The 25,166-nt window shown below is 39.8% G+C and overlaps 1 protein-coding gene across 5 annotated transcripts in view; it reads left to right on the top strand.

The window, feature by feature from the left end:
• Window positions 1-25,166, top strand: part of GANC (glucosidase alpha, neutral C) — a 69,431-nt gene that overhangs the window by 6,938 nt on the left and 37,327 nt on the right. For 2 of the 5 annotated variants that reach the window (XM_003418758.4, XM_010598369.3), the window contains exons 4-6: window positions 5,300-5,427; window positions 16,757-16,939; window positions 24,562-24,607. In XM_003418758.4, the coding sequence (XP_003418806.2) occupies window positions 5,300-5,427; window positions 16,757-16,939; window positions 24,562-24,607 (357 nt within the window). Of the gene's footprint in view, window positions 1-1,084; window positions 1,258-5,299; window positions 5,428-16,756; window positions 16,940-24,561; window positions 24,608-25,166 lie in introns of those variants that run through there. The other 3 variants (XM_023558712.2, XM_023558711.2, XM_064292112.1) reach the window with 2 other exon arrangements.

Genomic DNA, 25,166 nt, shown 5'->3' with positions numbered 1-25,166 from the left:
AATGCATGCAAATATGTATGTTTTGGGAGGTCACCTTGAAATACTGGGCTGAACCCCATCTTGATGTTCTCCTTGTCCCTTGGAGTTGCGATGACTGTTGGGACTTAACATTGCATGACCTCTGCCAGATCACCACTGCCAGCCTCATAGGGACAATGCAGCTCCAGACACTAACCTCCGAAGTTGTCTGGCCCTGGGGCCGCTCACTGCATGGTCAGGGAGCCTCCGTGATAGCCCGCTTCTGGGACGAGATGGGTGTTCCAAGAGAGTTTTCACATCAGGATATGGTACAAGTGTGGTCAGAGTTTTCAAACAAGCCACATACATCCACCTATTCAGAACGATGGCATTTTAACTCAGGTTCAGAGGGAGCCCAGAGCCTAAGAGGATCATATTCAGCTCATGGTTGTCGTTCTCAAATTTCACTGAGGAGGCAGATTCAGCCAAACTTAGCCCTCCTAAGTGCCTGCCTACCCGCCCCCACACCAGTAAAACCCTTAAAGCAGTAACTTTGGAATTGTCAAGATCCGTTGAAGTCCTTCCTCCCTATCTTCTCCCCTACACTTGCCCCTTAATATGCAACCAGGAAACAGAACCAAGCTTCATTTAACTTGATGTTCCTGAAGTGCTGACCTTGTGTTCTCATCAGTTCAGAACAACTGAGCTTTAAAGAAAAGCTGGGTGCAGATTCAGATGCCCGCGTTTTCTCACGTAAGAGTCACAATATAGTATTGTGCCTGTCCCTGATGACGGAATAATCAGGTAGAAATTTGATAAAGAAGCTTCCAGAAGAAAGTCCAAAAAGACAAAGAATGATCAAAACAGTATCGACTGCTGTTTCAGAACTGGCTTTTTCTACTATTGTCAGTTTTACCTTCAGTGAAAATTTGACCTGGCTTGAGGAGCAAAGAAGATCCAGCCTTGTGACAGCAGAGCACGGAACTTTGTGGTACCTTCTGAGTCTGGCTAAAAAGCAGTGCTGGCAAGGCTACGTGGAGTAGACCTTTGTCTTCAACCTACCTTATATTGCTGATTTTGGCAGTTTCTCATGACATGGCTGACCATTTACCGTATTTCCTTTCCTTTTGCAAGTTTTCACCAGAGACAACAGTGCTAGCACTTTCTCCAGGGATGCAGGGATATCTCTGAGCACCTCTGTGAAGTTACGCCTTACTGCTTCATCGAAGCAGCCACCTCATCAGCAGATGGGGCACAACTACCACGTGGTAGCCTGTTCTGTTTCTGCTGAAACGGCCAGGAACAGGCCGCTAACATGGGAAATGGCCAAGCAGTCGGAAGCACCTCTGGACAGGCTACTTGTCCTTGGGGAACAGGTGAATGCCCAGCTCTACGTTACCTCTAGAGACAGTGGTTACAATAAACCAACTGGCTGCAGCTGTGGAAGGAGCAGCCAGTGCCCTGCAGCAATTTAATGAACTTTTTGACCATTTTCTGAGCCCTGGGAGGTCTTGATAGACAGCTGAGAGAGCTGGTAGCTCACACCTCTAGGCCTTTTAGGTTATCTGTTCCTTATACTGTGGTGGTGAGACCAGGAGTGGTGCTAGAGGAAAAGCAAGTTCTCCCCATCAAGGAGGAGATGATGGAGTCATGACTTCCTCTTCAACACCGACTGCCGTTTAAATACGTGTTCTAGGGCTGTCCATGAACCCTGTTACAGTCTCTGCTAGCTGTGGCTCCCAGCTTAGGGTGAATAAAAAGTTTTGTTTTAATACAATTGTCGTCAGTCGTCTTCTTAAAAACATGTAGACAAAGCTGTCTCTACTACCATGATTTTCACAACCTGTCTGGTATTTTTGCCCATGTGGCCATAAAAAAACTAGACTTACGGATGACAAGCTACCAGGTTAATTGTTTTCCTTGAGTATGGAAGAGATGATGTAGGAAAAGTGAATCAGTACTGTTTTCCAGATTGCAGGAGGTAGACCTCTGATAAAGGTTTGTGAAAAACCAGTAGAAACTTGTAGTACTAAAAGGAACCTCCAAAATGTTTTCCTTTCTCTGAAGATTTATCTCATCTTCTCTGTGGGTGGACATCTACACATCTTCAGTATTTCTAAGGGGACAAAACCTATGCTGTCAGATACCAGTCCCTTTAAAATGTCTAGTTATGTTTGCTCACTTGCTTTAATGTCAGTCCATCTTGTGGCAGTTTGAGTATAAATGCTGCTGTTAGCTAAGCATTAATACCAAATTTCATTTTAAGCAATCCAACTTCTGTCACACATCTTAACGGATTTTTTTTTCACTGTCATTGCCATTCATAACTAATAGGAAGAGATTCAGTAATTGGTTAGTATTTTATTTTGGATCCCTAGAAAAGAAGGAGCCCAGGTGACACAGTGGTTAAGAGCTCAGACTGCTAACCAAAAGGTTGGTAGTTCGAATCCACCAACTGTTCTTTGGAAACCCTGGGGCAGTTCTACTCTGTCATGTAGGATTCCTGTGAGTCAGACTTGACTCACTGGGTTTGGCTTGGGTTAGAGGAGAAAAACAGGAATATCTAGAAATTCTTACATGTGTTAGAAGGAAGAATGTAACGTTTGTATCCAGACTTCCTGAAAGAGCAAAGTTTTGGTGGATGGATTGGGTGAAGACTGGCAAATTAAGAAGCCCCAGCGAAATGGTTTTTAAACCACTTGTCCACAGAGACCTGGGGTTTCCATGAAGGTGCCTCAGGACTCAATGCAGAGAAAGGGAGGATTCAGTGATAAGGTCTCTGAGCCACTCCTTACTGCCTTCAACCCAAGTAGCTGTAGTTACCGAATTTCTTGGGTTTTGTTTGCTTGTTTTTATTTCCATTTTCCTTGGGGAAAGAGTGTCTCCTGCTTAAAAAACAAAATTTTTAAGCTGTTAGAAAAAAACAAGTTGAGCCAGATCAAAGGAGTAAATGCATACTAAGGTCTAAGAAAATCATGTACCTGGAGCATGAAAGATAATAATGATAGTAAGAGAGAGGAATACATCTGGGTATTGACCTTGAAAAGGGTCACCTATTGGAAAAAAATGTGCTTGCTAAGTTAAACAGTTAAATCAAAATGGAGCTTTGATTACATAAGGTCATAATGGTAGAAGCGGGTTATTGCTGTCTTATGTAATTAGGATTTTTTCCTGGGCTGCAAGTTCAAGAAGAAAACATGTAAATTGACCTTTGCTGCAAAGGGGGAAAAAGCTATTTTAAAAACAAAGCTATTTATAAAGAATGTCTGCCTTGAGCACTGTGCTGTTTTAAGATCTGCCTATCTAGAATCAAATTGACACAGCAATTGGAAAGATTAGATAGGAACCTTAGGGGACTGGGTTTATGTTAACGGAGGAGGAACAACTCAGAAAAGGAGGGAGAGAATGGTTGCACAACATAAAGAATGTAATCAACGTCACTGAATTATACATGTAGAAGTTTTGAATTGGTGTATATTCTGCTCTGTATTCTCAACAACAACAAAACTAAGATTTGTTTGTTTTTTTTTTTTTAAAGCTATTTTACTAAAAATGGTAGAATCTCTGGGGCAATTTGTTAATAAATTGGCAGACAACCTGTGTGCCCTCTCCTTAGAATGCTCTTGCCCATTTTCCCTACCCAGAATCCTGCTAATTCCTTAAACAGCCCTGCTCAAGTCCCTCTTCCTCCAGACAGATATCCCAGAACTGCTCACCTTATAGTCACCCTTCACTCTCCCCTTCCTTGTTCTCTCACAGCACTGTCCTTGTCCTTTTGATCTCAGAATTACCATATCTGTTTCATCACCTCCAAACTGCTATTTCCCTAAGGGTTTTGTCATCTTCTTCATAGCATATTGCAGTATTGGATGCCCAGTGAATGCTAATTTCATTGGATTTGAGAGAGCAATGCAAATATATATCTACCTTAAGAGGGAATATATAATCTAACAAGATTTTGGCTTTATCTGGACATTTTCAAGTGTCGTACTAGAATTCTGATGACCCACTTGATGTAATGCAAATACACAAAAGAACATTGAGCATGAGAGCAGTAATTGCAGTATGACCACTACTGTAACGTAACCCTTCTTAGAGTGTCTGTAAAAGCACCCACAGCCACAGCACTCCGTACCTGGTCATTTTTCAGTATCGTCTCTCTGTTTAAGTGCCCTGGCTGGCTCTCCTATATTCCCATGAGCCAAAGTTCTAGCAACTTATTTTGGGGGTTGGCTTGATGTTCTCCATGCTTCCTACCTCTTCCTCATATCACACTGTACCTGTTCTACACTAGGTCACAAAGCCTGCCCAGCTTAACAGACATTACAGTAACAATACACGTATCCAATTGTAACCAAAATGTGTGGTTAGTTCTGGGTCACTTAATGAAGGATTTGCAGTTAACCAGTGTGGCACTGGCATGGCCTGCCAATTTGAAAACCATTGTCTTAAAATATCTCTCTAACCTAGATGCCTTGTTTTATAACCTGAATCTAGCCATTTCTAGTCATCTGGGCTTTTTTGTTGTTTTTCTATGTTTTATTTTTCCGGTTATATATATATTTTTCATAGTTCTGTGCTAACCAAACAATCAGCAGTTCAAATCCACCAGCCACTCCTTGGAAACGCTATGGGACAGTTCTACTCTGTCCTACAGGACTGCTGTGACTCAGAATTGACTCAGCGGCAACGGGTTTGGTTTATTTATTTACCCATTGTAGTCAGAATTTTACTTAAATTCCCCAGCCTCTTGGGAAAGCAGTTCTTGACTAGTTCCTAGGCCTTATTCACTTGATTTTAGGGCAGCAACCCTGTTCCATTTACCACTAGAGAACCCCAATGGTCACCATTTTACTCTCTGTTCTGTTCTGCGGCTTGTTACGCTGCATCTTTCTTTCTACTGGGATCCAGTTACTCTGGTTTTAACATCCAAACTCTTATTCTTACTACATAATTATCATGGTTTTATATAGACTTTTTTCCATGAAAATATAATAAAAGGTTTATAGTTTGTCATAGATATGGTGGCCTTATATCCTCATTTTCCAGGGGCCGTTTCACTTTATGCCTGTTGTCTAGTGTAATTATTAACAGGGACCCCTTTCACTCCTTAAAGGTCCTGGTTTGGACAATAAATTCATGTTTACCCTAACCATAGAACATGTAGGTGTTTCTTGTCAGGTATAGCCAAACAGGTTGGGGAGCTTTTTCCTTGCCATTTTCTCCAATTTGCTTGGCCTATAATAATTTAAATACTTTTCTAATTACTGTAGTTTGGCTATGTAGAGTTGGCCATCGCTGAGGTAACGCATTGAAATGAATCTCATGTGTCTCTTCCCAGATTCCCCTCCTGGCTGAAGTTTATGGTCTGGAGGGAAACATTTTCAGACTTAAGATCAATGAAGAGTCTCCCCTGAAGCCCAGGTATGAAGTTCCCAGTGTCCTCACAAGCAAGCCAAGCTTTGTAAGGTAAGCTTCTGAACGAAGCATCTTAGATGCACCCTCAGTGTGTCCTTTTATAATGCCTTGAGTAGTAAATTTCGTCTGTGCTCATATGTTGTCTGTTCAAAGCTGTAATCATTTGGAGAATTAGTGTTCAGTTATGTCAGCATCAGTTTATTCATTTTCTATGTTGTGCATTCTGTTTTCTCTTCATCCACCGTTTGACTCCTCAGAATTTTGGCCTCTGCTCTCCTTCTCCCAAAGAATACAGCTTATCGGCCAGGCTGTAGGAGCAAGTAGAAGGAGAGCTACTTAATTTACTCACTCAAATTAGCACAGGGCTCCAGAGACCTAATAATATAGCCAGATTCCCGTGCTTGCAGTAATTTATACAGTTGGATTGACTCACTTTTAATTATGGGTGGTCTCAGAAGTCTAATACATGCGATTTTACTTAGAGTCAGAGACAATAATGAGTATGTTGGTGAAAGTAAAATTTTTGGGGCTAAAGCATTTTTCAAATACTGCAAAATCTTCAGCATTTCTCACCACCTTTTCAATGATATTTCAAACCAGTTTTGCCTGTTGATTTCTGTTATTTTTTCATATTATTTCACTAAGGGGATATGAGACTATGCCAGATGCTTTAATTTTCGCTACATAATTATCATGGTTTTATATAGATTTTTCCATGAAAATATAATAAAAGGTTAATAGATTATGAGAAGTTAATTCAGTTTGTTAGAACAATCACAGATTTAAAATGTGTCTGTTCACTGAGCTGCTAGTGTATGCTAATAAACTTAGGAAACAGAGGAATCAAAAAGAAATTTTTCTCAACTCAAGAAAAAGACTAACAACACAGTTAAAATATGGGCCAGAAACTTGAATAGACATTTTACCAAAGAAGATATTCAGATATTCAGCTGCATTGTAAACATAAAAACGGTTGAAATGGCATATGTTTTGTTATATATATATTTTACCCCAATAAAAAAAAAGCAAGAACAACACTATTCTCAAGGCTTTTGCAGATTGGCAGATGAGATCAAGGCATGTACATAACCACTTGGCCACTGTCATAGTTTGAATTGTGTCCCCCAAAAATATGTGTCAATTTGGCTAGGCCATGATTCCCAGTATTACGTGGTTGTCCTGCATATTGTGATCTGATGAAATTTTCCTATGTGTTGTAAATCCTAACCTCTGATGTTTATGAAACAGGATTAGAGGCAGTTATGTTAATGAGGCAGGACATAATGGCTACAGGATTAGGTCATATCTCAAGTCAATCTCTTTTGAGATCTAATAGAGAGAAGCAGGCAGAGAAAAGAGGGACCTCATTACCACCACGCAAGAAGAGCCAGGAGCAGAGTGGGTTTTTTGGACCCAGAGTCTTTGTGCTGAGAATCTCCTAAAACAATGGAAGATTGGTGACAAGGACCTTCTCCCAGAGCTGACAGAGAAAGCCTTCCCCTGGCACTGGCACCCTAAATTTGGACTTCTAACCTCCTAAACTGTGAGGGAATAAATTTGTTTGTTAAAGCCGTCCACTTGTGGTGTTTCTGTTACAGCAGCACCAGATAACTGCGGCAGATTTTGGGACTAGAAGTGGAATGCTGCTCTAACAGGTACCTAAAATGTAGAAGCAGTTTTGAAACTGAGTGGGTAGAGGCTGGAAGAGTTTTAAGATGCCTAATAGTAGGGATTCCTGGTGGCATAGTGGTTAAATGCTACGGCCGCTAACCAAAGGATCAGCGGTTTGAATCCAATTTGGTTTGGTTGGTAATAGTAAAAGCCTAGATTGCCTTGAAGAGAGTGTTGGTGGAATTATGGACATCAAAGGCAATTCTGTTGAGGGCTCAGAAGGAAGTGAGGAGAGCTTTAACACCAGAGATGGTGCAAATGTTGAGAAGTAGCAGCAGAGAAACAACAGCAGCAGAACCGGGAGACCAGCACAAGACGGTGCAGGAGCCGACCCATGGAGCAAGAGAGAACTGAATGCCTTTGGCAGGAGGCTTCCTGGCAGAGTGGGGCCCCTCCAGGCACTTATCAGTGGAGCTAGGCTTCTCAACCCGTGGAGCAAGAGAGCTGAGTGCCTTAGGGCAGGAGGCTTCTTGGCAAAATGGGATGCCTCTGGGCACTTATAAAAACCAAAAAAATCCGAACCCATTGCTGTCAAGTTGATCCTGACTCATAGTGACCCAGTAGGACAGATTAGAGCTGTCCCATTGGGTTTCCAAAGAGCAGCTGGTGAGTTTGAACTGCTGACATTTTTGGTTAGCAGCTGAACTCTTAACCACTGCACCACCAAGTCTCTTATGGGCACTTATAGACAGAGCTAAAGTGCTTAGTAACGCCTGCCTGAGCAGAGCAGACACCGGGCCAGACCAAGGGGCCTGAGGGGCCAAGAGGCCAAAGAACCAGGAAGCAGAAGCTGAAGAGACAAGGAGCACAGGAAGGAGAGCTGCTTCGGTCTCAAAGGGTAGACCCATGACCTCTGGAGTCTCAAAGGCTGGAACCATGGCCTGCTGAGCCTCAAAGGGTGGGGCCATGACCTCCTGGGTTTCAAAGAGTCAGACCTACATCAACTCAGTTTCAGAATGTGAGGCTGCCCTTAAGGTATGCCAGGGGCTGAATTTGCTGCCCAAAGCTAAGGGGGCAGGCTGCCAAGCCCAAGAAGCAGAAAAATGGGACCTGCTGAGGCTGAGGCAATAGGCCACTTAAATAGACTAGGAGAATGGGGCTGCCTAAATCTGAAGGAGCAGAGTTGCCATCCCAGTGAGGCTGGAAGGTGGAGCCAAGGGATCTCCCCCCAGCATCCAGAGAACGTGTCTAACACTCAGTCTGGAGGGCAGGGTCATTGCCTAAATGGTATCAGAGAACAAATGATTATTTTCAAGCCTTGAATGCTAGTGTAATATGTACTGACTTGCTTGGTGCCTGCTATCCTTTCTTTCCCTCCAGCTTCCCCCATTTGTAATGGAAATGTCTACCTTGTGCCTGTTCCACCATTGTACTTCGGAAGCAGATAACTTGTATTCTAAATTTCACAGATGAAGAGAAATTTTGCATGGAATTTGGACTTGGAGTTGATTTAAGACTTTGGGGATGATAGGATGGGATGAAAGTGTTCTACATGTGGCAAAGACATGAATTTTGGGGGGCCAAAGTGTGGAAGGAAACCCTGGTGATGTAGTAGTTGAGTGCTATGGCTGCTAACCAAAAGGTCGCCAGTTCAAATCTGCCAGGCACTCCTTGAAAGCTCTGTGGGGCAGATCTACTCTGTGGTTGCTATGAGTCGGAATCGACTCAACGGCAGGGGGTTTTTAAAGTGTGGAATGTTATTGATTGAATTGTGTCCCCCAAAAATGTGTGTCAAATTGACTAGGCCATGATTCCCAATATTGTGTGGCTGTGCTCCATTCTGCGATCCGATGTAATTTTCCTATGTGTTTTAAATCCTAACCTCTATGATGTTAATGGGAGCCCTGGAATGACACAGAATTAGAGGCAGTTATGTTAATGAGGCAGGACACAATCTACAGGATTAGGTTGCACCTTGAGTCAATCTCTTTTGATATATAAAGACAGAAGTGAGCAGAGAGGAGTGGGACCTCATTACCACCAAGCAAGGATAGCCAGGAGCGAATCATGTCCTTTGAACCCAGCATCCCTGTGCTAAGGAGCTCCTAGACCAGAGGAAGATTGATGACAAGGACCTTCCCCCAAAGCTGACAGAAAGAGAAAGCCTTCCTCTGGAGCTGGCACCCTGAATTCAGACCTCTAGCCTCTTAAACTGTGAGAGAATTAATTTCTGTTTGTTAAAGCTGTCCACTTGCGGTGTTCCTGTTATAGCAGCACTAGATCACTAAGACAGTCATGATATATTATTTTTTAATATCCTGGAGGATTCACTTTGCTAGTAGATCCCTTAGCATTTTTACATCTGTGTTCATAAGTAAAATTAGTCCACAGTTTTCTTTTTCCATGCTATCTTTGCCGTGTTTTGGAGTCAAAGTAATGTTGCTTTGTGTGGTAAATACGGTATATTAGTTCTGCTTTTGTTCCAGCCTCTATTTAGAGAGTCTTTGGCTACTGTGGTGACTAGAAAGCTAAAAACTACATTTCTCCATTTCCTAGACTCCCTTGTAGCTAGGATTTCTGATGTAACTCACGTTCCACCAATCAGATGCACTTAGAGCAATCTTTTTTTTTTTGCTAATAATTTTTATTGTGCTTTAAGTGAAAGTTTAAAAATCAAGTCAGTCTCTCACACAAAAACTTATATACACCTTGCTACACACTCCCAATTACTCTCCCCCTAATGAGACAGCTCGCTCTCTCCCTCCACTCTCTCTTTTTGTGTCCATTTCACCAGCTTCTAACCCCCTTTACCCTCTCTTCTCCCCTCCAGGCAGGAGATGCCAACATAGTCTCAAGTGTCCACCTGATCCAAGAAGCTCACTCCTCACTAGCATCCCTCTCCAACCCATTGTCCAGTCCAATCCATGTCTGAAGAGTTGGCTTCGGGAATGGTTCCTGTCCTGGGCCAACAGAAGGTCTGGGGGCCATGACCACTGGGGTCCTTCTAGTCTTAGTCATACCATTAAGTCTGGTCTTTCTGTGAGAATTTGGGGTCTGCATCCCACTGATCTCTTGCTCTCTCAGGGGTTCTCTGTTGTGTTCCCTGTCAGGGCAGTCATTGGTTATAGCCAGGCACCATCTAGTTCTTCTGGTCTCAAGCTGATGTACTCTCTGGTTCATGTGGCCCTTTCTGTCTCTTGGGCTCTTAGTTACTTTGTGTCCTTGGTGTTCTTCATTCTCCTCTGATCTAGGTGGGTTGAGACCAATTGATGCATCTTAGGTGGCTGCTTGCTAGCGTTTAAGACCCCAGACACCACTCTTCAAAGTGGGATGCAGAGCATTTTCTTAATAGATTTTATTATGCCATTTGACTTAGATGTCCCCTGAAACCATGGTCCCCAAACCCCTGTCCCTGATACGCTGGCCTTCGAAGCATTCAGTTTATTCAGGAAACTTCTTTGCTTTTGGTTTAGCCCAGTTGTGCTGACCTCCCCTGTATTATGTGTTGTCTTTCCCTTCACCTAAAGTAGTTCTTATTTACTATCTAGTTAGTAAATACCCCTCTCCCAGCCTCCCTCCCTCCCCCTTCTCATAACCACAAAAGAATGTTTTCTCCTCTAATTAAACTAATTCTCAAGTTCTTATAATAGTGGTCTTATACAATATTTGTCCTTTTGCAACTAACTAATTTCATTCAGCATAATGCCTTCAAGGTTCCTCCATGTTATGAAATGTTTCACAGATTCCTCACTGTTCTTTATCGATGTGTAGTATTCCATTGTGTGAATATACCGTAATTTATTTATCCATTCATCCGTTGATGGGCACCTTGGTTGCTTCCATCTTTTTGCTATCGTAAACAGTGCTGCAATGAACACGGATGTGCATATATCTGTTCATGTAAAGGCTCTTATTTCTCTAGGATATATTTCGAGGAATGGGATTGCTGGATCGTATGGTAGTTCAATTTCTAGCTTTTTAAGGAAGTACCAAATTAATTTCCAAAGTGGTTGTACCATTTTACATTCCTACCAGCAGTGTATAAGTGTTCCAATCTCTCCACAGCCTCTCCAACATTTATTATTTTGTGTTTTTTGGATTAATGCCAGCCTTGTTGGAGTGAAATGAAATCTCATTGTAGTTTTGATCTGCATTTCTCTAATGGCTAATGATCGTGAACATTTCCTCATGTATCTGTTAGCTACCTGAATGTCTTCTTTAGTGAAGTGTTCATTCATATCTTTTGCCCATTTTTTAATTGGGTTGTCTTTTTGTAGTTGAGTTTTTGCAGTATCATGTAGATTTTAGAGATCAGGTGCTGATCAGAAATGTCATAGCTAAAAACTTTTTCCCAGTCTGTAGGTAGTCTTTTTACTCTTTTGGTGAAGTCTTTGGATGAACATAGGTGTTTGATTTTTAGGAGCTCCCAGTTGTGTAGTTTTTCTTCTGCATTCTTAATAATGTTTTATATACTGTTTATGCCATGTATTAGGGCTCCTAACATTGTCTCTATTTTTTTCTTCCATGATCTTTATCATTTTAGATTTAATATTTAGGTCTTTGATCCATTTTGAGCTTGTTTTTGTGCATGGAGTGAAGCATGGGTCTTTTTTCATTTTTTTGTGGGTGGATATCCAGTTATCCCAGCACCATTTGTTACAAAGACTGTCTTTTCCTCACTTAACTGTTTTGGGGCCTTTGTCAAATATCAGCTGCTCGTATGTGGATGGATTTATGTCTGGATTCTCAATTCTGTTCCATTGATCCACGTGTCTGTTGTTGTACCAAGTACCAGACTGTTTTGACTACTGTCGCGGTATAATAGGTTCTAAAATCAGGTAAAGTAAGGCCTCCTACTTTGTTCTTCTTTTTCAGTAATGCCTTATTTATCCAGGGCCTCTTTCCCTTCCATATGAAATTGGTGATTTGTTTCTCCATCTCATTAAAGAATGTCATTGGAAATTGGATTGCAGTTGCATTAAACGTTTAGATCACTTTTGGTAGAATAGACATTTTTATAATGTTAAGTCTTCCTATCCATGCGCAAGGTATGTTTTTCCACTTATGTAAGTCTCTTTTGGTTTCTTGCAGAAATGTACTGTAGTTTTCTTTGTATAAGTCTTTTACATCTCTGGTAAGATTTATTCCTAAGTATTTTCTCTTCTTGGGGGCTACTGTAAATGGCATTGATTTGGTGATTTCCTCTTCGATGTTCTTTTTGTTGGTGTAGAGGAATCCAAGTGATTTTTGTATGTTTAGCTTGAATCCCGATACTCTGCTGAACTCTTCTATTAGTTTCAGTAGTTTTCTGGAGGATTCCTTAGGGTTTTCTGTATATAAGATCATGTCATCTGCAAATAGAGATACTTTTACTTCTTCCTTGCCAGTCTGGATGCCCTTTATTTCTTTATCTAGCCTAATTTCTCTAGCTAGGACCTCCAACACGGTATTGAATAAGAGTGTTGATAAAGGGCATCCTTGTCTGGTTCCCGATCTCAGTGAGAATGCTTTCAGGCTCTCTGCATTTAGGGTGATGTTGGCTGTTGGCTTTGTATACGAAAACCAAAAACCAAACCCAGTGCCGTTGAGTCAATTCCGACTCATAGCGACCCTATAGGACAGAATAGAACTGCCCCATAGAGTTTCCAAGGAGCACCTGGCGGATTCGAACTGCTGACCCTTTGCTTAGCAGCCGTAGCACTTAACCACTACACCACCAGGCTTTGTATAAATGCCCTTTATTATGTTGAGGAATTTTCCTTCTATTCCTATTTTGCTGAGAGTTTTTGTCATGAATGGGTGTCGAACTTCGTCAAATGCCTTTTATGCATCAATTGATAAAATCATGTGATTCTTGTCTTTTGTTTTATTTATGTGGTGTATTACATTAATTGTTTTTCTAATGTTGAACCATCCCTGCATACCTGGTATGAATCCCATTTGGTCATGGTGAATTATTTTTTTGATACGTTGTTGAATTCTATTGGCTAGAATTTTGTTGAGGATTTTTGCATCTACGTTCACGTGGGATATAGGTCTGTAATTTTTTTTTTCTTGTGGTATCTTTACCTGGTTTTGGTATCAGGGATATGGTGGCTTCAAAGAATGAGTTTGGTAGTATTCTGTCCTTTTCTATGCTCTAAAATACCTGTAGTAGTAGTGGTGTTAACTCTTCCCTGAAAGTTTGTTAGAACTCTGCAGTGAAGTTGCCCAGATCAGAGCTTTTTTTTGTTGGGAGTTTTTTGATTACCTTTTCAATCTGTTTTTTTGTTATGGGTCTGTTTAGTTGTTCTACCTCTGTTTGTGTTAGTTTAGGTAGGTAGTATGTTTCTAGGAATTCATCCATTTCTTCTAGGTTTTCAAATTTATTAGAGTACAGTTTTCCTAGAGCAATCTTGGTTTCGGAACTCAGTTACGCATTTTTCTAGCACGGATCTAATAACAGTAGAGTAGCTCTGGAGCCAATAGTTGGGGCAGTAGTTTCCTGATCCCCAAATGACAGCTAAGGATGCGTGATCCTGAAGCCCAGCAGCTGCCACAGTGACTTCTGATTACCAACCTCCTGATTCGAGTGGAGATAGAAGTTCTGTTATGCAGAAGTTATGCAGTATTGCCAGGGATGGATTACCCAATAAGCAAGGTACACACGGGCTTACTTGTGCTTACTTACTAATCTGTAGTGCACTATTTCATGTGAGTTTCACCACATTGAAACCCACGTGAAATCGTGCACTACAGATTAGTAAGTAAGCACAAGTAAGCCCATGCATACCTTGCTTACTGGTTAGTGTGCCCTGAGTATTGCTGTAGGACTTCTTACTAGATGCCCAGCCAGGAATCGGCTATTCCAACCCTTCCCATGATTTCATAAGCTCCGAATTTTCCCTATATTAAGTCATTCATTTTCTGCTTAGACTATCTAGGCTTTTTTCTGTTATCTACAATTGGGCCTTGATTGATATAGTAGTTGGTATTAGAGCGGGTATAAGAAACAGACCCTCAAGGATGGGAATGAAATTGGTTAGCTGACCCAGTTGGTTTTGAAGGCAGTGAGGACTTGGTTACCATCAGAGTTTGGGATACTGGTCACAGACCCTGGCATTCAGTGGCAAAAGTTATTTAAAGTATCCACTTCAACATCTCTATCTTTCTAAGTGTAAGGATTTTTTATTCTACGCTGTGCCAAGGGACTTCTGTAATAAAGTGCCTAGAGAAATCACCCTGGCAGACCAAGTGGTGATGCCCTAGTACATTAGGATAAACATACAGAATTCCAAACTCTGGTGAACTGACTGTTACTAACTTCACTAAAGAGCTTAAAGGAAAAAAAAAAAAAAAGAAAAAGCAGTCTCAGGGCATTGCATTCTTAGCTCAATGCATTGTCAGGGTACTAATAAGTTCTATGACGATCCTAAAAGTCTGTCATATCTCTCATAGTTGAAAGTCGATACCGAGTTTGATACTGCAGGTTGTTGAATTAGACTTTAAGTTGAATTCACAGCCCTATCAAGTCTGTGAGTTCAGGGCATTAACTGGAAAAAGATAGAACCTCTCAAAATTGAATGGCAGCATTTCAGAAGACTTGGGTAACTCCAAGTATCCAGGCCTCAAAACTCCATGGAGGAATATTTTAAAAATGATAGGGAAAATGGTTGCACAACTCAGAGAATATATTCAGTGTCACTGAATTGTATGTGGAAAAATTGTTGAATTGATGTTTGTTTTGTTGTTTATACTCTCATTATTAAAACAAACAAACAAACAAACAAATTCCACTGAGCCTCCTAATCCAGCAGAATTAGCTTTTTTTTTTCTGTCTGCTAAGGCTGATCTTGTTTTGCATGGAAACCCTATATTGACCTTTTCCAAAGGTATACCTTGCAAGGAATTCCAGTGCTCCTTGTGCCTTACCCCAACCATCTTACTATCAGAGTCAGATCCCAGCCTGCCCAGGGATCAAATTACAATCAAAACCAGGAGGAGAAATCTCAAAGAATTATAAGATTTTATATTGGCAGAAACCTGGAAACTATGCATGGGAGTGGTTTCTGAGGGATTACTAGACCAGAACTGGAAAAAAAAATTTTTTTCCAGACCAGAAAAAGACCAGGAGGAGGGACTAATTTTCTATTGGGCTAAATTTATTGACATGGGTGCATGTACCCAAGAATATAGATTCAGTATGCTAGCTTGAACAGCTAGGAGTGGTTCTTATTGTTTGTCTAGTTGGTTAACTGTAATCTGGACTCAGCTATGGACTGTGCTGAATGAAACTGAGACACTAGACATTCCTTCGCACAGTGTAGAATAAGGAATCCGTAGACTTAGAAAGGTAGACATGTTGAAGTGGGTTTATCATATGCAATCAGTTCATCTGTCGCCTAATTCTCTCCCCCAAAGGGACCCAGAAGATACTCCCTTCATTGAAAAATACATTGGTGAAGACTACTCTTCAAAAGTATTGTAGTGGTTGCCCTCTGTAGGCTGGGGTAATGGTGTGAAATTATGCCATTAAAATAGTCTCCCTGATGGCAGTGGGTATACAGCCAATTTCGGTGGAGCAGATGAGATTCCAGATGGCAGAAGCCAAGTAGCAGCATTTAATTGTCAGAGGTAATGTGAACATGGTTTCATAATACGCAGGATGGCCTCCGTGGTACTCAAAATGCTTTAATCCTCAACAAAGTAGACAATTTATCATGGGGTCCATTGGACTGAAATAGATGGACTAAGATCTCATTTGATGGAATAACCAAAGGAACTCTTTCTAGGTTTGGTGAACAGTGAGACACAGCCTCTCAACCAACTCCAGACAGAGTTAGTTTCCAGATTCCAACTTCTTGCCTGAAGGGGAGCTCTGGGATCCACGGAAAAGGACTCTGCAAGGACATAATAAGACAATAAATTATTCCTTCTTTCTCTAAAGTGGCCTATGACCACTTACCAGGGTAGCTATGCCCTGCAGAAAGGGAAATATCTGGACCTTTCAGGGATTTTCAGTGGCAGCTCTGAGCTAACATAATCCATGGGGATCCAAAACATCATAACTGTCCTCCTGCCAAATCGGCCTGATGGGAGTAAGGCGATAAATAGATAAATTCAAGCTTGGCCTGATTCCATCTCACTGTGGATCCAGTAAGTCAATAACCCAATCTGTCTTATTTCCTCAATTTCTGAGTATGTGGTTAGAATGAGAAGGAAAAACAAAAATGTTTAGATCCTATGCATCAAAGTATCACTAGACTATCCAGACGGAGTTATTGATGATGGTAATAGCTAACGTTTCTTAAGTGCTCATCTTGCGCCAGGCACTGTGCAAGTGCTTTACATATGTGATCTCATTTAATTCTTTCAACAAACTCTATTTGTTTTTCCTTCTATTATCTCCACTTTACAGATAAGGAAACTGAAACCCAGAGAGGTTGGTTAACATGTCTAAAGTTACACACCTCGTGCGTGGTAGAGCTGTGTTCAATCCAGACTCCCTGACAACAAAGCCCATGTTCTTGGTGACAGCTCCCTCCTGCTTGATATATGCTATGTCACATGAATTTCGATTTACTAATAATTACTTGAGTTGAGAATCTCAAGCTGTGTAAACCTATAACCAAAAAACCAAATCCGTTGCCATTGAGTTGATTCTGACTCATGGCCCCATGTCTGTCAGAGTAAAACTGAACTCCATAGGGTTTCCAGTGGCTGTAATCTTATAGACGTAGATCATCTTTAGCCATTTATTTTTCTTTTGTCTTTCTGCTTTGTTTTCTAGGTTGATTTCATGCTCAGGGGATAAAGGCAGTCTGGTGTTGGCAGATGGGAAAGGAGACCTGAAGTTTCATGTCACTGCAGACCCATTCAGGGTAGACTTGGTGTCTGAAGAAGACATTGTGATGAGCATAAACTCCCTGGGTCAATTATACTTTGAGCATTTACAGATTCCTCCCAAACAAAGGTATTTGTGCATATTGCTCGATACATAAAGAACTTAAGAAAACCTGATTGGTTTTATCATACTCATGATAGAAAGTTGGTTTGTTTATTTGCCAGAGTATTGTTCAGAGAAATTTCATCTTTTAGCCTGTGCAGGTGAATGCAGGCTTGATGACAACTAATGGTTCCTGAGCTTTTGTGAAGGTGACACTCCTAACACTTCTTGTGTGTTTGATGAATGGAATCCTCTAACCTCCACACCCCTCCAAAAAATACTGTTGACAAATGTTAATGTGAACTGAAATGTCCTCAGAGTTTCACTTTACTCCTTTATAGTAACATGAATACATAGTTGTCCGGCAATTTCCAGCGATCAACCACTTGATCAAATCTGTGTGTGTGTGTGACGAGGGTGAAGTCACATGAATTGGGAGGTGGTGGTGAGGGGAGGCTCTTCTTCCATTTTTGTTAATATTGTTTTTAAATCTTCCAGTCTATGGCTCTTTAAATTTTTATCATAGTAGTGAAAACATTATATCATTTGCAGAAAGCAGTCAACATTCCCTATATTCCCGTATAAACCCATTGCCTTAGAGTCGTTTCCAACTAATAGGGACCCAATAGGACAGAGTAGAACTGCCCCCATAGGGCTTCCAAGGAGTGGCTGGTGGATTTGAACTGCTGACCTTTTGGTCTGCAGCCATAGCTCTTAACCACTGTGCCACCGGGGCTCCAGTATATTCCCATATGGTGACTTTTTTTTCTGAGTTTCAACTTACTTCAATTTTTAAATCTTAATTACAAATATTTGATTTTCCTATCTCAAAAGTAGTATATGTTCATTGTAGGCAAATTAGAACATATTGATAAGAAAAAAGAACACCTGAAATACCCATAATCCCACCACCTACTCTGTTAGTACCTAATGAATATTCTTTGAGTACTTTTTTCAATGAAAAATACTAATAACAGTTTAACATATATGTCTGTACCCAATACCCATGTTCTTTAAAGCATTTTTTTTGTTTTGATAAACCCGTATTATTTTTGCTTTGTTTTGTTTTAGAAGTGATATCCAAGTTGGATCCTTTTATTTTTACCTTTTTTTTTCTTTCTTTCTTTTTGGATAGGCAGTACTTACACATGATACAAAGAGGTATACAGTGAAAAGCCTCCCTCAGCTTTTCCCTCAGCCACCCAGCTCCCATCCCTGAAAGTAATCAGCGTTGCCAGTTTCTTATGTATCCTTCAGGAGATTATTTATGCCTATACAGTAAATGAGACATATGTACTGTCTTTTCCTTTCCAGACACAAACAGCACCACTTTTGCCATTATTCTGCATTTTGCTTTTTTCCTTTAACAATATGATGGTTCCCAGTTTTTTAAACCAGCCACATAATTTCTCTTGTGTGATTGCAGCATGATTCACTTACTAAGTTTCCCTATTGATGGACTTTAAAGTTGTTTCTAATCCTGTTTTACAGCTAATTATGCCAGTGAATAACCGTGTATATATGTCACTTTGCATGCAAGTGTACACGTAGGCTAGAGTCATAGATGTACACTTGCTGATCACGTGGTTTGTGCATTTGTAATTCTGATAAATGTTGTCAAATTGCTTCTCAGAGAGGTTGTACTAGTTTATCTTCCCACCACCAATATAAAGTAAGTCGCGTTGTTTTGTTCTAGAGATGATCTCTAAGTTGGGTCCTTTTAATTTTTATTTTTACTGTTCTTTTTTAATGGAATAGGCACTACTTGCATAGTGTTAGCACTCTGTTAGCTACCCAGTTCCCGTGCCTGAAAGTAATCAGTGATACCAGTTTTTCTATATCCATACAGTATATTACCAGACTTCTTGATGTTTGCCAGTCTGTTAGGTGAAAAATGATATTTCAATGAGGTTTTCAAATGCATTTCTCTTATTACGAATAAGGTTGAGGATGTTTTCAGATGTTTAAAACCTATTTTTCTGAACTTTTTCTTTTTTTTAATTTAATTTTTTTGTTAAAGAATATACACAGGAGAACATACACCAATTCAAAATTTTCTATATGTACAATTCAGTGACATAGATTCCAGTCTTTGAGTTGTAATCATTGTCCTTTTTTTTCTGAGTTTTTCCTCCCCCATTAACAAAAACTTACTGCCCCCTAAGGTTCCTATCTAATCTTTCAAGTTGCTGTTGTCAGTTTGATCCCATATAGATAGATGTTAAAAGAACACAATGCTCAAGGCAGACATTCTTCACTAATTATGCTGAACTATTGTTTGATTTTAAGTAGACTTCAGGGGATATTTTTGGTTTAAGTTTTAAAGAGCATCCCAAGGCAGTAGTTGCAGAGGTTCATTCAGCCTCCAAGGCTCCAGAAATTCTGGAGTCCATGAGAATTTGAAGTTCTGTTCTGCATTTCTCCCTTGTGATCTGGATTCTTCCATAGAATCTTTGATCAAAATGTTCAGCAATGGTAGCCAGGCACCATCCAGTTCTTCTCATGTCATGGCAAAGGAGGCACTTATTCATGGAGGCAATTAGACACACATTTCATATCCTCCTCCTATTCTTCCTCTGTTGCTCCAGGCAAATGGAGACCAATCATACCTTGAACGTCCATTTGTAAGCTTTTCAGACCCGGGCACTATGCAACAAACAAGGAGATAGAACAGAGGCACTAAATGCATTAATAGGCCAATTAACTGGGATGTCCTATGAATCCATGACCCTAACCTCCAAACCAAATCCCAGGAGGTGTTTGGTTGCACAGAAGCAGCCTCAGCAGCTACTCTTTATTTTGTTGTTGTCAACTTTCTGTAAACTATCTTTTCATATCCTTTGCCTACTTTTCTACTGAGTTGTTGGTCTTTACTTAATTGATTTGTCAGAGCTCTTGGGGAAGCCAGCCTTTGGTCAGTGATGAGTTGCAAATCTGTCCTTTGCTTTTTGAGTTTTTTTAATTTTGTTTATGGTAGATTTTGCCATGTAGAACTTTATTATTTTTGTGTGGCTGATTTTATCATCTTTTTTTCCTGTCTTTTCAAGGTTGAGTCATACTTAAAAAGTCTTCCTTTCTTTGATATATATATGTATTTATACTATTATGTGATTTCTTCTAGAGATTTTTTTTTAACATTTAAATACTTAATCTCCATAAGACTATGTTTATTCATTACAAAGATTAATCAAGAAGACCCATATTTCGTTGGTAAGTACTGAAATTGATTCAAATGTCTTTCAGAATCACTTGGAAATCTTTATACGTAGCCATTTACCTTTTGTTGATAAGTATTTTATCTATGACTTTAAAAGTTTTGTTATCATGCAATATTTTAGTATTCCTTTTCAACAAAATTCTAGCCAACAGACTTCAGCACCATATCAAAAAAAAAATCATACATCATGATCAAGTAGGATTCATCCTAGGATTACAAGGGCAGTTCAACATTAGAAAATCAATCACTGTAATCCACCACATAAATAAAGCAAAGGAAGAGAACCATATGATCATATCAATTGATGCAAAAAAGACATTTGATAAAATTTAGCACCGCTTTGGAGCAGTTCTGTTCTGTCCTGTAAGGTGCTATGAGTCAGAATCAACTTGATGGCAGTGAGTTTGGCTGTTTTTGGTTCCTGATAAAAACTCTCAGCAAAATGGGAATAGAAGGGAAATTTCTCAAATATAATTAAGGGCATATATGCAAAACCAACAGCTAACGTTATACTCAGCAGAGAAAGGCTCAGAGAATGAATGAAACAAGGATGCCCATTAAACCAAAAAAAAAAACCCAAACGTATCACTGTTCAGTTGATTCCAACTCATAGTGACCCTATAGTACACATTAGAACTGCCCTGTAGGGTTTCCAAGGATGCCCATTATCACTGCTCTTACTCAGCATTGTACTGGAAGTCCTCGCCAGAGCAGTAAGGCAAGAAGGAGAGATAAAAAGTATCCAAATCAGAAACGCAGAAGAAAAACTATCTGTTTGCAGATGACATGATCCTATATATAGAAGACCCTAAAAGTTCCACAAGGAAGCTGCTGGAACTAATAGAAGAATTTAGCAACGTTGCAGGGTACAAGATCAACACACAAAAAATCATTTGGGTTCTTCTATACTAACAAAAACTACTCTGAAAAAGAAATGAAGAAAACAATACCATTTACAATAGCCCCCACATCGATAAAATACCAAGGAATTAACCTGACCAGGGACATAAAAGATGTATGCAATGAAAATTATTAAAAACACTACTACAGAAAACTAAAAGGGACCTACAAAAATGGAAACACATCCCATCCATGGATTGGAAAACTTAATATAATGAAATTGTCAATCCTACCTAAAGCAATCCACAAATTCAGTACAATCCCAATACAAATCCCAACAGCAGTCTTTACTGAAATGGAAAAGCTGTTGACCAGCTTCATATGGAAAGGAAAGAAACCTTGATTAGTCGAAAGAATATTGAAGAAAAAGAACAAAGCAGGAGATCTCACACTGCCTGGTGTGAAAACATACTATACAGCCACCATAATCAAAGTGGCCTAGTACTGGTTCAGTGATGGACACATAGACCAGTGGAATAGAATTGAGAACCCAGAATTAAACCCAGCCATCTATGGATTTTCGACAAGGGGTCAAAGTCCATTCAGTGGGGCAGAAATGGTGTTGGCAAAACTGGATATCCACCTGCAGAAAAATGAAACAGGACCCATACCTCACACCATACACAAAAACTACCTGAAAATGGATCAAAAACCGCAATGTTAAATTTAAAACCATAAAATTCCTGGAAGACAACATAGGAAGAAAATTAAGAGACCTAGTCTTTTGTAAAAATAAGATAACAAACATTTCAACACATGCACATATAGAAGACAAAACAGATAATGAGGCCTCTTAAAAATTAAAAACCTGTGCTCATCAAATGAAACACCGCTGTCATAGTGGTTAAGTGCTACAGCTGCTGACCAAAAGGTCAGCAATTCGAATCTACCAGGCGCTCCTTGGAATCCCTGTGGGGCAGCTCTACCCTGTTCTATGGAGTTGCTATGAACCCGAATTGACTTGACGGCAGTGGGTTCATTTTTTTTTATGCTCATCAAAAGACTTTATTAAAAGATTAAATAGACATCCTACAGACTGGGAAAAAATCTTTGAAAACAATTTATCCAATAAAGATCTAATCTCTAAAATCCATAGAAAACTACAACAACTCAACAACAGAAAAACAAACAACCCAATCACAAAATGGGCAAAAGACATAAACAGGACCTTTGAGGACAAAGAGGACATCCAAACAGCCAACAAACATATGAAAATATGTTCATGATCATTAACCATTAGAGAGATGCAAATCAAAACTACAATGAGATACTATCTTAACCTAGATAAAATGGCCCTGTTTAAAAAAACAAATTTACAACAAATGTTGGCGAAGATGTGGGGAGATTAGAACCCTTATTCATTGCTGGTGGGGCTATAAAATGTTACAATCACTATAAAAAGCAGTATGACGCTTTCTCAAAAGATTAGAAATAGAACTACCCTATAATCCAGCAATCCCACCGCTAGGTGTATACCCTAGAGTCCAAAAAATAATGACACAAACAAATATGTGCACACCTATGTTCATTGCTGCTTTATTCATAATAACAAATGGAAACAACTGAAGTGTCCATCAGCAGATGAATGCATAAACAAAATGTAGTACCTACATACAATGCAATACTGTGCAACCATAAAGAACAATGATGAGTCCACGAAACATAACATGAATGGACCTGGAGGGCTTAGTGAAATAAGTCAAGCACATAAGGACAAGCATTGTATGATTCCTCTTTCATGGGAAGACAAGAATAGATAAATATAGAGAAACCAATGTTTGTTGGTGGTTACCTGGAAGTGGGGGGCGGGGGGCGGGAAGCTTTATATAGTAGAAACTGGTATTTTTTGGTGATGGGTATGGATGTAGTGAGCACAGCATAACCAAAGTAATAACGAGCATTTGAGCACACATGGATGGGTGTAGGCAAACTGAAATACAGGTAGTACAGACGTGCATGTGAGAACAGATAGAAGTATCTATAGGTATATGAAGATGCAAATATGTGGGTGCAGGCACATATATTCATTGAGGACACAAATACAAATACTCCTCAGACATAACCATATACCTTCCAACTTTGGTTTTCTGGGTTCGAAGCCTTAGGATCATAGTCTCATGGGACAACTCAATCAATTGGCATAACACTGCACAAAAATCATAATCTGCATCCTAGTGAAATGAGTAGTGTTTGGGGTCTTGAAACCAAAAGCACAGAGAAGAAACAAGTCTATAAGAACCACAACCTCATTTATCCTGAGACCAGAAGAACTAGATGGTGCCCAGCTACCACCACTGACTGTTCTGACTGAGGCCACAATAGTTAGTCCTGGATAGAATGGAAGAAGAACATGGAGCAGAGCTCAAATTCTTATTAAAAAAAAAAGAAGCCAGAAAAACCTCAACAGTAGAGAACAGAAGACCCCCTGAGACCATCGCCCTAAGACACCCTAAACCTAGAACCAAGCCTATTCCCTGAGATCACCTTTTAGAGAAATAGCAGAGTGGCACACAAAATAAAGGATATCACCCATAAGATCGGTTCCCTACTTAAGAAACCACCAGTATGAGACCAAAAAGTCAACAGGTTCTCAAAAGCAAAGATGAGAAGATAAGGGGGCAGGGAAACTAGAGCACTGGAAAGAGAACATACAGAAAGAGAATGCTGATAACACTGTGATAAATGTAACTAATGTCACTGAACAATTTGTGTGGAAATTGCCAAATGGGAACCTAACTTATTGTGTAAACTTTCACCCGAAAGTCAGGAAAAAAAAAAAAGATTGATAAAGTCCAGAGGGGAAATGGGCACTCAAATACGACTGTGGTGGTAGTATACATTGTCACAGCCACGTTAGAGGACAGCACAGTGTGTCAGTGTGTACTGGTGTAACGCTGAGGAGGGGGCTGTGTTCTACCTTGTTTACTTATGTTTTGTTGAAATATTACGAGCACATACTACGTTTATAATAAAACAATAAAGGTATTTTTTAAACACGTAACAAAATTTTGAAATAAGTTTTCATTTTTATAAGAAATCAAGCTTTTTATAATATTGGATAAGTTTTAGCTATCGATGTTCAAATTTATAGACTTTAATTTTTATTTTTACAACAATGTTGTTTTGTGTGTGTGTGTCCATAAACACATTCTTTTTTTATGCGTGTATGATAAAGATATTTGTAACAGAACATTGGCTGTTTCCACGTTCTTCACGTGTACAGTTCATGACATCAGTTGTGTTCATCGTGGTGTCCAGCCACCAGCCACCCTCATCCACATTTTCCTCTCACCCTTAATGGAAGCTCAGCGTCTTCTCAGCATTGAGTTCTCCTTTCCCCCCTACTTCTGCCTTCCGCTGGTAACCACTGATAAACTCTGGTCTCTATATACTTGCGTATACAATGTTATTTTTAATAAGTTAAAAGATATAAATTTATGGGATCTCAAAATTGGAGATGAAAATCTTTGTCAGTGAACAAAACTGTGTCAGTCTTGCCAGGAGTGAAATGACTTTCTTTATTTCAAAACAGAGCTACCAAAGAAAATGAGGATAGTGCATCAGTTGACACCTCTCAGGTAATCTAGATTGAATAGTTTATCTTTATTATCTTCTTCACCGTCATCATCATGACGTGGTGTATAATGAGTTCTATTCCTCCCTTCTTCTACTACAGGTGGGGTACTCATTAAATGTTCTAGTGCATATAAATGGGTCCACCTATTTCTTTTGCTCTCCTTCTCATCCTATTGATATTTTCATTCATTTATGCATTCATGTATGTATCCATTCATAAAACAGGTACTTTCTGAGTGTCTGCTTTGTGCCAGGCATTGTGCTAAATAAGCAAAGGAGAATCAGTGAATAAAACAAATCCCAAACCTATTCTCATGAGACAGAGAGGCTATTGGGAAAGACAGACATTGGCCAAGTAATTACAAGCATGAGGGTGTTACAAAAGGGCGCTGTAGGAGAATACAACAAGGAACTTGACCAAGGTGAGGATCAGGAAATACCTTCCAAAGAAAATAATGTTAAGTTGAAACCTGAAGCATGAGGACACATTAAAACAAAAAAACAAACTCATTGCCATCGAGTCGATTCCAACTCGTAGTGACCCTATAAGTAGAACTGCCC

This window comes from Loxodonta africana, chromosome 10 (genome assembly GCF_030014295.1).
Source record: "Loxodonta africana isolate mLoxAfr1 chromosome 10, mLoxAfr1.hap2, whole genome shotgun sequence".
NCBI lineage: Eukaryota > Metazoa > Chordata > Mammalia > Proboscidea > Elephantidae > Loxodonta > Loxodonta africana.
This window is presented reverse-complemented; position numbering and strand designations above follow the sequence as displayed.